This window comes from Staurois parvus, unplaced genomic scaffold (genome assembly GCF_062004578.1).
Source record: "Staurois parvus isolate SC_StPar_1 unplaced genomic scaffold, SC_StPar_1.0 ptg002686l, whole genome shotgun sequence".
NCBI classification, from domain to species: Eukaryota; Metazoa; Chordata; class Amphibia; order Anura; family Ranidae; genus Staurois; species Staurois parvus.
Genome location: NW_028320482.1, coordinates 988,594 through 1,000,146, shown reverse-complemented (window position 1 = coordinate 1,000,146; position 11,553 = coordinate 988,594). Strand labels below are relative to the sequence as shown.

General features: G+C 46.9%; 1 protein-coding gene across 1 annotated transcript; it reads right to left on the bottom strand.

Annotated features, from left to right (window-relative positions):
- LOC149429904 (uncharacterized) lies at positions 1-11,539 on the bottom strand. The gene is made up of 8 exons (XM_089666359.1): positions 11,413-11,539; positions 6,419-6,852; positions 5,922-6,026; positions 1,534-1,662; positions 1,126-1,260; positions 916-1,039; positions 498-799; positions 1-386 (listed from the first exon to the last, which is right to left on the bottom strand). Exons 1-8 carry the CDS (start codon positions 11,537-11,539, stop codon positions 234-236), a joined length of 1,509 nt encoding a protein of 502 aa, XP_089522485.1. The 3' UTR covers positions 1-233.
- Between the last annotated feature and the right edge of the window lie 14 nt (positions 11,540-11,553).

Below are 11,553 nucleotides of genomic sequence, written 5' to 3'. Positions count from 1 at the left end.
AAAATAATCATTATGCTGCCAGCTGAACCCTAGAATCTCCATAAATCCAGTCTAGATACATAAATTGTGTCTGCAGCACAGAGAAGGAAGATTATCCGAGAGAAATCCAGGAATACAGGACGGGGAACACAGCTCAGGAAAGTGACCAGGGGATTACAGGCTGATATCACCCAGTCCCCGCCCTACTCTGGACCAATCAGTGAGCAGTATGGGTGGAGGAATGGATTTAGTGTTCATGACCCACCTGTGCTGATCTCTGTAGGAGTGTCCTCCTCTATAAATGTCCCCGTTATTCCATCCTCCTCCATAGACTGCTGATCATCCCTCACATACGCCTCTTCTTCTTCTGATTTAACATCAACTTCTATATCGATTGGATCTCCACCCTAAACCATGAGAATGATCAACAATAACATCTGTATAATATAAACTCACATAATACAAATCCACAATATCTTCTCCACAAGTCCATTTTCTTGATGTTCCATTACACCAACCTTATAATGGTGAGGGATGGTGTGACCTTCCTGTGAGGAATCCCAGGAATACAGAGGACGGGGACATCTCTCTGGTGGGTTCCCATGACTGGATCCATCTACCTGATGATGGTGAGGGATGGTGTGACCTTCCTGTGTGGAATCCCGGGAATACAGAGGACAGGGACATCTCTCTGGTGGGTCCCCATTACTGGATCCATCTACCTGATGATGGTGAGGGATGGTGTGACCTTCCTGTGAGGAATCCCGGGAATACAGAGGATGGGGGCATCTCTCTGGTGGGTTCCCATGACTGGATCCATCTGTAGGAAACACACACACTGACTGAATCCATTGTTTCTATGTGTTTATCAGATGATGGGGGATCTAGGTGGATCCTCCGTACTGCTCTCTCCTTTACAATAAAGTCTCCTCTTACCCGGTGATGTGAGGGGCGGCTGATTGTCCATCATGACGTCCTTGTAGAGATCCTTGTGTCCTTCTAAATACTCCCACTCCTCCATGGAGAAATAGACAGTGACACCCTGACACCTTATAGGAACCTGACACACACAATGATACAGTCACCATCCAGACACATCCCTTGTCTGTTACTGGAGAATGTCCCAGAATTCCCGGCACCGCTCACCTCTCCTGTCAGCAGCTCCATCATCTTCTTGGTGACTTCTAGAATCTTCTGCATGTTGTGTCTCTCCGGTTTTAGGGAGTCACATGGAGGCACTGTGATGGTCATATGATCACCTGACTTCAGAAGAGGAAATCTCTGTATTGAGGAACCAATAGAAATATCATGTTAGAATCCCAGAATCCTCCTCACCTCTCCGGTCAGGTCTTTGTTTTATTAATAGAGATTAGAGTGATGTCATGTGACCTCCCAGAATCCTCCTCACCTCTCCGGTCAGGTCTTTGTTTTATTAATAGAGATTAGAGTGATGTCATGTGACCTCCCAGAATCCTACTCACCTCTCCGGTCAGGTCTGCGTTTTATTAATAGAGATAAGAGGGATGTCATGTGACCTCCCAGAATCCTCCTCACCTCTCCGGTCAGCAGGTAGATGATCTCCAGGGTGAGGTTTAGTATCCTCTCAGTCATGTGACTCCGGTCCTCCTCCATCCTCATTGGTGCCATCATGTGATCTATACAGGTCTTCTTGTAGACGGATAACTTTGGGAAATGAAAGTAAGAATGATTTGGATGGTATTGGTCACACAATAATAGGATGTGATGTGAGGGGGGAATAGGAGGGTTGCTGGACATTTAAGAACTACTCCCCCCATGGGAAGACATTTAGTCTGCATTGTTTAGTATTTGCTACATTTTCATGAACTTAGAACTCTCTTGGCCTGCCGGATCAGAAATCTCCTTTTCTCTTTGTTTGGTCTCTAAACTGGTTTTGATTAGTTTTAGATCTGCAGACAAGGAATGATAAATACAATGTTTGAGTTGTTTGCTCTGAGGCAGTGCTGTGCGGTCAATATTGGGTCATCATGATGTCCAGGAAGAACAACTTGCTGACTTTTGGCCCCAGTTACCGGCTAATCAGGTTAATTGTCAGAACTCCGGCTGCAAGGCTCCAATCTCTGGCAGCCTGCTGACTGACAGGAGTGATGTCACTGTCACTCTCTGCAGTAAGAGACGGGATTGGATAGGAGGATGGTGCTGGTGGAGTAGAGAGCTGTGGGGGAGGAGTATGATCTCTTCCCTCTAATGGCAGTCCAGTGTGGGTAGGATGAGGACAGCAGGGGTGAGGGGCTTGCTCTCTTGGTTTCCAAGTATACTGTATTATCCAGAACATTGTACAGAGGAGCAGTGGGTTCCTGAGGTTCTGAATTTCAGCACCAAGCACTGCCAGAGCCTGTGTCATGGGAAGGTATTGGATGGCATCTCCCAAATTCACAGCACTGGCCCCTGACCATCTGTTAGGTGATGCTGTTTAAACAGGCCTCCTGTAAGAACAAGTGCCCACCAAGGAGTGAAGGATTTCCCTTCTTCATTCCACTTGGTTTCCAGGAACATATTACTTCACAAGTGAGATGGTAAGAAGGTGAAGGTTGCCTCTCTTTCCTGACAGAAGTTCTGTAAGGAGGTCTGCTAAAGTCTCTGGCTACTCTGATTCAAACTATGGGAGAGGTAATGCAGCAAGAGCTGTCAGGGCTCCCGGTATGACCAGAGGTGTGTGGACGGACACAGGGAAACGTAGGCTTCAGATATGGTATAAATAAGACAATTTATTAAGACTAACAATACAAATATAAATGCAGTGCACCAAACCCCAAGCTAACACAAATACATACAACAAGGTGAAACAAACCCAAACCTAAACTGATAAAGATACACAGGTACATACACATATAGGGCACAAGGTAGTCAGGCAGGCCGGGTCAATAACTATCGGGCAGGTAGGTACAGGAGGAGCAGGCGGAGAGTAGTCAGGTCACGAGCTGGGTACAGCAACTAAGGGGCAGGTAGGTACAGAGAGTCAGGCAGAGAATGGTCAGGGTCACAAGCCAGGGATCAAACAGGAGAAGTCAGCAGAGGTCAGGATCAGGCAGGGTCGGCAACCAGTCAGGCAGGAACAGGAATGCAGGTTACAAGATACAGGGGCCCATGGAAAAACACACACCAAGGCCCTGACTGTGAGTATGGCCATTCCTTAAATACAACCCCTGCAATCAGCTTCAGGTGTTTGGCTGACTGCAGGGGTGAGTCTCTGATTGCTGAGAGCACCCGCTGGCCAGCCCTGGTACTGCAGCCCACAAGGCAGGTGAGTTCCACCATTATTGGCAAGCACATTCCTGACAATAGCAAAGTTCCAAAAGCAAAGGTACTTTGAAGAGACAGCACCTAGTTGTATTGCGTGGCACCTGGGTGCTTTGGGCCCAACGTAGAGATATAGTGGGGTGCTCCTGGCCGAACTGCTCTGCACTTAGATGGTCCCTTAGGCTCCAGACATGTGAGGTATTGCACTTCACTGTCCTCTCGTCTTTGAGTTCAAGGCTGGATTGTGTTCTGTCCCCACATGAAGGCGAATGAAGGTATATCTGATAATGGCTGTGTAACTTCCTACCTTCGTATCCAAGCAGTGGAGCAGACCGGACCGGCAGATGTTCAGGTTAGATGGATCCAAACGTATACACGGGAATGAAATCAGCGTGGGTTTATTTGGTCCAAAATACAGCGACAAACAGTGATACAATACTGTAAGGTAGTAGAGGTATTGATGCTGTCCTGTGATATCTTTCCTGAGGCAAACTGCTGGTCAAAAACTGATGATTCCATAAGGGATTTCACTATGACGAATGTCCATAAAATATGAAACAACCTGTAACAAAGAACATGTTAGAATGCAATAAACATAACAATATAGTAGATTCCGAGTTGGAATAGAGAAGAACCACAAAGTTCAAGTTCAGTAGAGTTCACCCAGCAGGAATGTTCTCGATGGGTAGTATCAAAATGAGTTCGTTAATTGGCCTTGCGAACATTTTAAGCTCACCCTTTCTGAAGATCTTCAACTCCACTTTACGGACCTTGCCATCCTTGCTAGGAAGAACCTTTGTAATTAGTCCCATAGGCCAGTCAATCCGTACGGTATGTTGCTCCTTCATTAACACGAGGTCACCTTCTTTTAGGTTTGGTTTGTGGTGTTGCCACTTTCTTCTTCCTTGAAGAATATTGAGATACTCCTTTCGCCACCTGTTCCAGAAGTAATCAGCTAGGTATTGTACACGTTTCCAGTGTTTTTGGAAAATATTCGCATGAGTAAATTCTCCACTAGGTAATAGCGTAATCTCAGTTTTTTGGGTAAGTAGGATAGCTGGAGTCAGTACGGCTGGTGTTTCAGGATCCATAGATACTGGCACGAGGGGTCTAGAATTGATGATGGCTGAAACTTCAGCGAGAAGGGTGACTAGAGTCTCATGTGTGAGTCTTGAAGAGTTTACATCCATCAACATAGAATTCAAGATGTTGCGTGAGATCCCGATCATTCTCTCCCAGGAGCCCCCCATGTGGGAACTATGAGGAGGATTGAAAATCCAGGTGCAACCCTTTTCCGCCAAGTGATCTTGAATGGATTTGGTGTCTATGTTCATTTCTCTACAGGCTCCAATGAAGTTGCTTCCACGGTCAGACCTCAACTGTTTCACTGGTCCTCTGATTGCGAAGAACCGTCTTAAGGCATTAATAAGGCTGGATGTGTCCATGGATTCTATGACCTCTAAGTGAATGGCTCACACACTCATGCAAGTAAATAGTACAGCCCAACGCTTACTGTTTGCGTGATCGCCACGGGTCCTGCGTGCGGACACCATCCATGGCCCGAAGACGTCTAGGCCAACGTAGGTGAAAGGCGGCTCTGTACATAGTCTGTCCGCAGGCAAATCAGCCATTTGTTGGTGTAGTTGTTTTCCTCTAGCTTTGCGACAGTGAACACAGTCATGCAGTACTTGGGCCACACGTCTTTTCATACCTATAATCCAAAGGCCAGCAGACCGTAACTTGCCCTCAGTGATTTGCCTGCCCTGGTGTTCAGTCTTTTTGTGGTAGTGTCGGATCAGCAAGACGGTGATATGGTGTTTGCTGGGAATGATAAGAGGATTTTGATCTGCAACTCTTAGGTGGGCTTGATTCAAACGACCACCAACTCTGAGCAAGCCAAAACTGTCAATAACTGGATTTAAGTTGGCAAGAGGGCTTTTTATTGGAATCTGCTGTTTGTTGTATAAGCACTTCCATTCTACATTGAATTCCTCTTGTTGGACGTGACGTATTATGAGGGACTCACTATGAGAGATGTTCTCCGCAGAGAAGGGTTTATGGCAGACGTGCCAACCGTGACAATCCTTATCTTTGTGAGTATTGTGATAACATTTCGCAATGTGCACTAACCTTGCGATAGTCCTGACGAGTCTCATCCAACTGGAGAAACGTTCAAAGCGCTGGCTACCGAGGCTGGAGATTTGCTTTGTTCCAGTGACCAATGCACTAACTTCAGCGCGGATTTCTGGATCATTATCCGGATCCTGGATGCTGAAAACTTCCTGTACACATTCGTCCGCCTGTTTTAGCAGAAACTCCGGACCTGTAAGCCAAGTAGAGTTAGTAAAGGAACCTACAGACATAGGTCTAGTGGCATGATCTGCTGGATTAAGTTCGGATGGTACATAGTACCATTGTTCAGGTTTCAGGTTTGGAGGACCTCCTGATTCTCTCTATGCGGTTACTGACGTAAACATAAAATCGTCTCGTCTGATTGTGGATGTAACCTAAAACGACCTTACTGTCCGTGTAATACTGAACTTCATCTATGTTGACACCTAGTTCTTCTTGTATGAAGTCTGCAATCTCCACTGCTAACACAGTCCCACAGAGTTCAAGTCTGGGAATAGTATGATCAGGCTTGGGGGCTAACTTAGCCTTACCAAAGACGAATCCGTGATTTTGCTTGTTCTGTGACCTTCAGATAGGCGACCGCTGCTATGGCCTCTGTGGAGGCGTCCGAGAACACGTGGAGTTCCTTCTTTACGCTAGAAGTAAGTGAGGTTTTAATATAGCATCTTGGGATGTGGATCTCATCCAAAGCACACAAAGATTGCTTCCAGGCTTCCCATTTTTGCTCTTTATCGGAGGGAAGTGGGGTATCCCAATCCTTGATGGTTTCAGAAAGTTGTCTCAGTAGGGATTTACCTTGTATGACGATGGGCGCTACAAATCCCAGTGGATCAAATAGGCTGTTTACCACTGATAGGACACCACGTTTTGTGAATGGCTTGTCTGCACAACTTATTTGAAAACCAAAGGAGTCAGCCGAGAGATCCCATCTGAGGCCCAAGCTCCTCTGCACAGGTGGACTGTTCAGTCTCAGGTTAATGTCTTTGAATCCAGGTGCATGATCACCTCGCTCGAAGGCTCTCATTACAGTTAGGCTGTTTGAAGCAATTTTGTGTAGTCTAAGTTTAGCTTGGTACAACATATTTTGAGTCCTTTTGAGCAGATCGATAGCCGCTTCTTCAGTTGGTAGCGATTTGAGCCCATCATCCACGTAGAAGTCTTTTTCCACAAAGTCTTTGGCATCTGTACCATACTCAGATTCCCCCTCTATTGCAGTTCTCCGAAGCCCGTAAGTCGCTACGGCTGGTGAAGGGCTGTTTCCAAACACATGTACCCTCATACGATAGTCCATCATCTCTGCGTTGGTGTCATTGTCCTTGTACCACAGAAACCTGAGGAAATTCCGGAGGTCCTCTCGGACTACAAAACAATGGAACATATGTTCAATGTCAGCAGTGATGGCGACAAGCTCTTTCCTGAATCTCATCAGCACTCCGACTAGGTTATTAGTCAGATTAGGACCTGTGAGAAGAATATCGTTAAGAGATACACCTTGATGTTTGGCGCTTGAGTCAAAGACAACCCTAATTTGATTAGGTTTTCGTGGATGATATACTCCGAATGAAGGCAAGTACCAGCACTCGTCGTTCTTCCTTAAGGATGGAGCTGGTTCTGCATGGTTGTTACGGAATATTTTATCCATAAAGGCAACGATGTGTTCTCTCATTTCAGGCTTGCTGTTCATGGTACGCTGAAGAGAGTTAAATCTAGACAGAGCTTGTTCCCGGTTGTTCGGGAGTCTTACCCTGGTAGCTCGGAAGGGTAATGGAGAAACGCAGTGATTGGTTTCGTCTTTAAAGAACTCACTGTCCATTATCTTGACAAATTCTCTGTCCTCTACTGACAAGGCTACTTTATCGTCGTCCTTGGTTGTATGAAAGACTGATCTCCCCAAGTTGTCGGCAAAGAGGGGAGTAATGACGTCAGGTGGTTGTATGAGGCCTGGAGACTTCTCCTTCACCTCATAGTGATGAGGACACGGCTTAATGCAAGTTGTGCGTCCATCTGCACGCACGTTTTGAAGGAGTCAATTCCTGGTTGATCTAAGCATACATTTCCTATGATTACCCATCCCAAGTCCAGTCTCTGGGCGTATGGTGCATAGTCAGGACCATTACACTGTTGACGCACCTTGTGTACCCTTAGATTGTCTCTGCCGAGCAGGAGTAGAATCTCGGCGTTGATGTCCATAGGTGGGATAACGTTGGCTAGGTGCCTTAGGTGAGGTTGGTGAAATGCAGCTTCTGGGGTAGGAATCTCATCCCTATGGTTGGGTATTTGATCGCATTCAATCAGCGTCGGTAAGGGTATTTCCGTATCCCCACTGACTGGAGAAGCGATGAATCCTTGTGCCCTTCTGCCGCTAGTCTCTATGCGGCCCGAGCAGGTGTTTAAGGTATAGGGTTCGGATGGTCCCTTTATTCCAAAGGCTTCAAAGAATTTAGGAACTGCTAGGGACCGGTTGCTTTGGTCATCAATGATGGCATACATTTTTACTGCCTTTTCTGGTAGTCCCTCTGGGTAGACCTTGATCAGGCATATTCGGGCACAACATTTCTCGCACTGGCCCTCCCCACATACATCCAAGCATGAGCAGGAAACAGCAGTCGCTGCATTAGCGTAATTTTGGGGCTCCCCGCCATGACTTGGAGCAGGACTGGTGGTGACGGCAGTGGGTGAATCTCTGGAGAGTGGGATTGGGTGCATAGCTGAGGCATGTCTTTCACTATGACACTCCTCACACTTGATGACAGATTTACAGTCCTTAGCCATGTGCTCCAATGAAGCGCAGCATCTGAAACATACCCCGAGCTCGGTGAGGATTTTCTTGCGCTCCAGTATGGTTTTGAATCTAAACCCTCTACATTTGTTCAGAGAGTGTGGTTTTTTATGAATGGGACATTCACGATTGAAGGTCTTATCTCCTGATGAGGTGGTGTACTGTTTACCCATGGGTACTGCAGGAGATGGTAGGTTAGTCTTTCTAACACTCACGCTGCTCTTGAAGTCTCTGTGTTTATGCATGATGCTTTCATACCTTGACGATGATGTTGCTAAAGCTGTAGTGTTGAACTCCAGGAAGTCGAGGCTGGGGTCATTCCTCATCTGGGACTGTTCATCGATAAATCTACAGAAGTGAATAAATGGGGGAAAGGTGATGTCATGCTCTCTTTTGTACCTTGAGACTGATGCCGCCCACTTTTCTTGCAGACTGTATGGTAGCTTCACGACAATTGGGTTCACTCCATGAGCTGTATCCAGGTAGCACAGCCCAGACAGACAGACGAGGGTCACCCTTGGCAAGCTCCAGTTCCATGAGCAGATCACTTAAATCCTGAAGCTTCTGGACATCTTTGAGATTGATCCTTGGAACGTTCTGCAGTCTCTTGAATAGGGCCTTCTCTATTGCTTCTGCACTGCCGAAGGTACGTTCGAGTCTCTGCCAGGCGACAGCAAGACCTGCTTCTGCTTGTCCCACATAGACAGTTCTGAGGCTCTTGACACGATTTGTGGAGCCTGGGCCCAGCCATTTGATCAAGAGGTCAAACTCCTGCTCTGCGGTTAGGTTGAGGTTAGCGATGGCGGCCTTGAAGGTTGCCTTCCAAGCTCTGTAGCTCTCTGCACGGTCATCAAATTTTGAGAGACTGGTGTTGATTAGCTCTCTGCTCACCATAAACCTGGCAAACTCAGACATATCTGATTTCTCACTGCTTGTTGCCATGACGACTTGTGATGCCCCTGGGGCGTATTGGCTGCCTGGCGTGAAGGGGTGAGATGCTTCCGGGTAGAATGATGTAGCTGCAGGGTTAAGCTTTCGTTTAGCCTCTGTATATTGTGATGACTGCTGCTTGAGCTGTGGAGGTAGGCCAGAAAACGCCTGATAGCGATCTTTCTGTAACAACCGTTTGAGAGGGCACTTCCGGGTAACGGTTATTAGGTTGCTCGGGTGCTGTGGGCGGCACTGGTACCGCAGGTAGAGCTGACTTGGAGGTTTCAGTGTTCTCGGCTTGGACGGTACTGCAAACTGGGGGTGGCGCAGATAACTGATTCAGTACATAGTCACTGGTGCGATCAACTGGATCATCTATCTCCTGTGGTAGCGAGCAGACTGGATCAAGACCTTGGCTCAAGTAGTCTTACTTTAGCTAATGCAATTTCCTCCTGCATCTCTGATTTGAAAATCTTTATTCGAGCCTCTGCTTCTGCCCTCTTGGCCTCTGCTTCTGCCCTCTTGGCCTCTACTTCTGCCCTCTTGGCTTCTGCCTCTGCCCTTTTGGCCTCTGCTTCTGCCCTCTTGGCCTCTGCCCTTGCAAGAGCTTCTTTTTCTGTGAAGGAGCGTCTCGCTTTGGATTGCTCTGCGTTTATGCGGGCCTCTAGTAATCTGTCGCTCAAGGCTGAGCTTCTTGAGCACGATGATCTGTATGACCGAGAGGAATGTTTAGATGAATTTGATCTGTGTGATTTAGTTTCTTGCAAATGCGAGATACGGAGTTCCGCTTTACCTTTAACATCCAGCACCATGACGTCTCTTTGTCTGGCTATTGATTCTGCCTTGCTCAGTTCTGATAGGGCTTCATCGATATTAGAGTCTTTTAGAAAGGTTATATACCTTGTGGACAGTCTCTTGTATCTTTCTTGAGCTGTGTCCAGCCGCCCGATGGCAACTTGTAAGCTTGTGGCATCACCTGAGGAGGATTTAAGTCCGGACATGAGGGAGGAAACTCGTTCCCATTGTTCCTCCAGGTTATCACATAGCTCATCTTTCGTGGTGTGATAATTTTCAATGACTTTTACTGTCGGTTTGAGAGAGCGTCTTGGTCGTACGACTTGTTCTGCTGGAAGTGTGGATTCTGTTCCCTGCCCTTCATAATGATCAGTATCAGGTTGTATTTGCTTTAGTTCATCACTGGGGAACTGTGCAAAGTCCTTTTCGGCCATTTTGACTTAAGGTGCGCTGTCCCTTTAAGAAAATGAAGTTTTGAATCGGGCGCTGAAAATCGCAGCACGGCTCCGATAGGGCACTTTGACAAAATTTCTAAGATGTTTAAAGTGAATTGCGGGGTTTTGCGGGCCACAGCAATGTAAGGAGCGTGCATAAACAGTACTTCTATTATGCGAGGAAAAGTTAATATAGGACTTTAGGAATGGCTTGGCGAGTTGTGGAGGACTTCCAGGCGAGACTATAGATACTGCGTATGTGCAGTGCTTCTGCATAGGCTTGTGGAACATGCACTGTAGCCGGGCAGATTTGCTGCAAGTGGGCCTGTTGCTAGGGAGATTCCTGAGTGTGGTACTGGACTCTGAGGGAATCTGTAGCGGGGTATGGACTTTAAGGCAGTTTTTGACTGTTCTGTCCCCACATGAAGGCGAATGAAGGTATAACTGATAATGGCTGTGTAACTTCCTACCTTCGTATCCAAGCAGTGGAGCAGACCGGACCGGCAGATGTTCAGGTTAGATGGATCCAAACGTATACACGGGAATGAAATCAGCGTGGGTTTATTTGGTCCAAAATACAGCGACAAACAGTGATACAATACTGTAAGGTAGTAGAGGTATTGATGCTGTCCTGTGATATCTTTCCTGAGGCTAACTGCTGGTCAAAAACTGATGCCTTCACAAGCCCAGGGTATTGAATGTCCTGTCACACAGCTATAAAGCAGATAAAATGGCTGCAGGAAGTGACCAGAACCAAGGCATGCCTAAAACCACGCCCAGCAGAGAAAACACTTACTAGCTATAACAAAGGCATGCAGCATGCAAATTCTGGCCAGCAGATGGCAGCAACAGATCAAGACATAGAAACAAACGTGGTGAAATAAGAATTGGTGATACAATGCACAGTTAAATAACAAATATGAGGGGAACAGCACAGATTGTACTCACTCATTCCCCCTTGAAGGTTTCCCAAGATCCACAATACCTGCTCAACAGGTTGTGTTGGCTTTACATGGGGCCCACAGCTAAGCCTAGCTGTGGCTAAAACTGGGTGATGTCCTGCAACTTCTTCTCCTCTCTCACTTGTTCCTCTTGCTTCTTTTTCAGGAGTAGAGATCCCAACACAAGGGTCTCCTCCAGACAACTGGACCCCAGGCTCTGCTCCTAGATTGCCAGACTCCAGAGTATTTATGGATTGTTTCCCCGCCATCTAGGTCCTGCCGC

What these genes read in the sequence shown, in the direction of transcription:
- LOC149429904 (XM_089666359.1), bottom strand. Translation starts at nt 11,539, where the DNA reads ATGGCGGGGAAACAATCCATAAATACTCTGGAGTCTGGCAATCTAGGA. An exon ending in AAAAGAAGCAAGAGGAACAA is followed by an intron (nt 6,853 to 11,412) that starts GTGAGAGAGGAG and finishes TTCTTCTCACAG; the next exon opens with GTCCTAATCTGACTAATAAC. An exon ending in AAATCACGGATTCGTCTTTG is followed by an intron (nt 1,663 to 5,921) that starts GTAAGGCTAAGT and finishes CATTTCCCAAAG; the next exon opens with TTATCCGTCTACAAGAAGAC.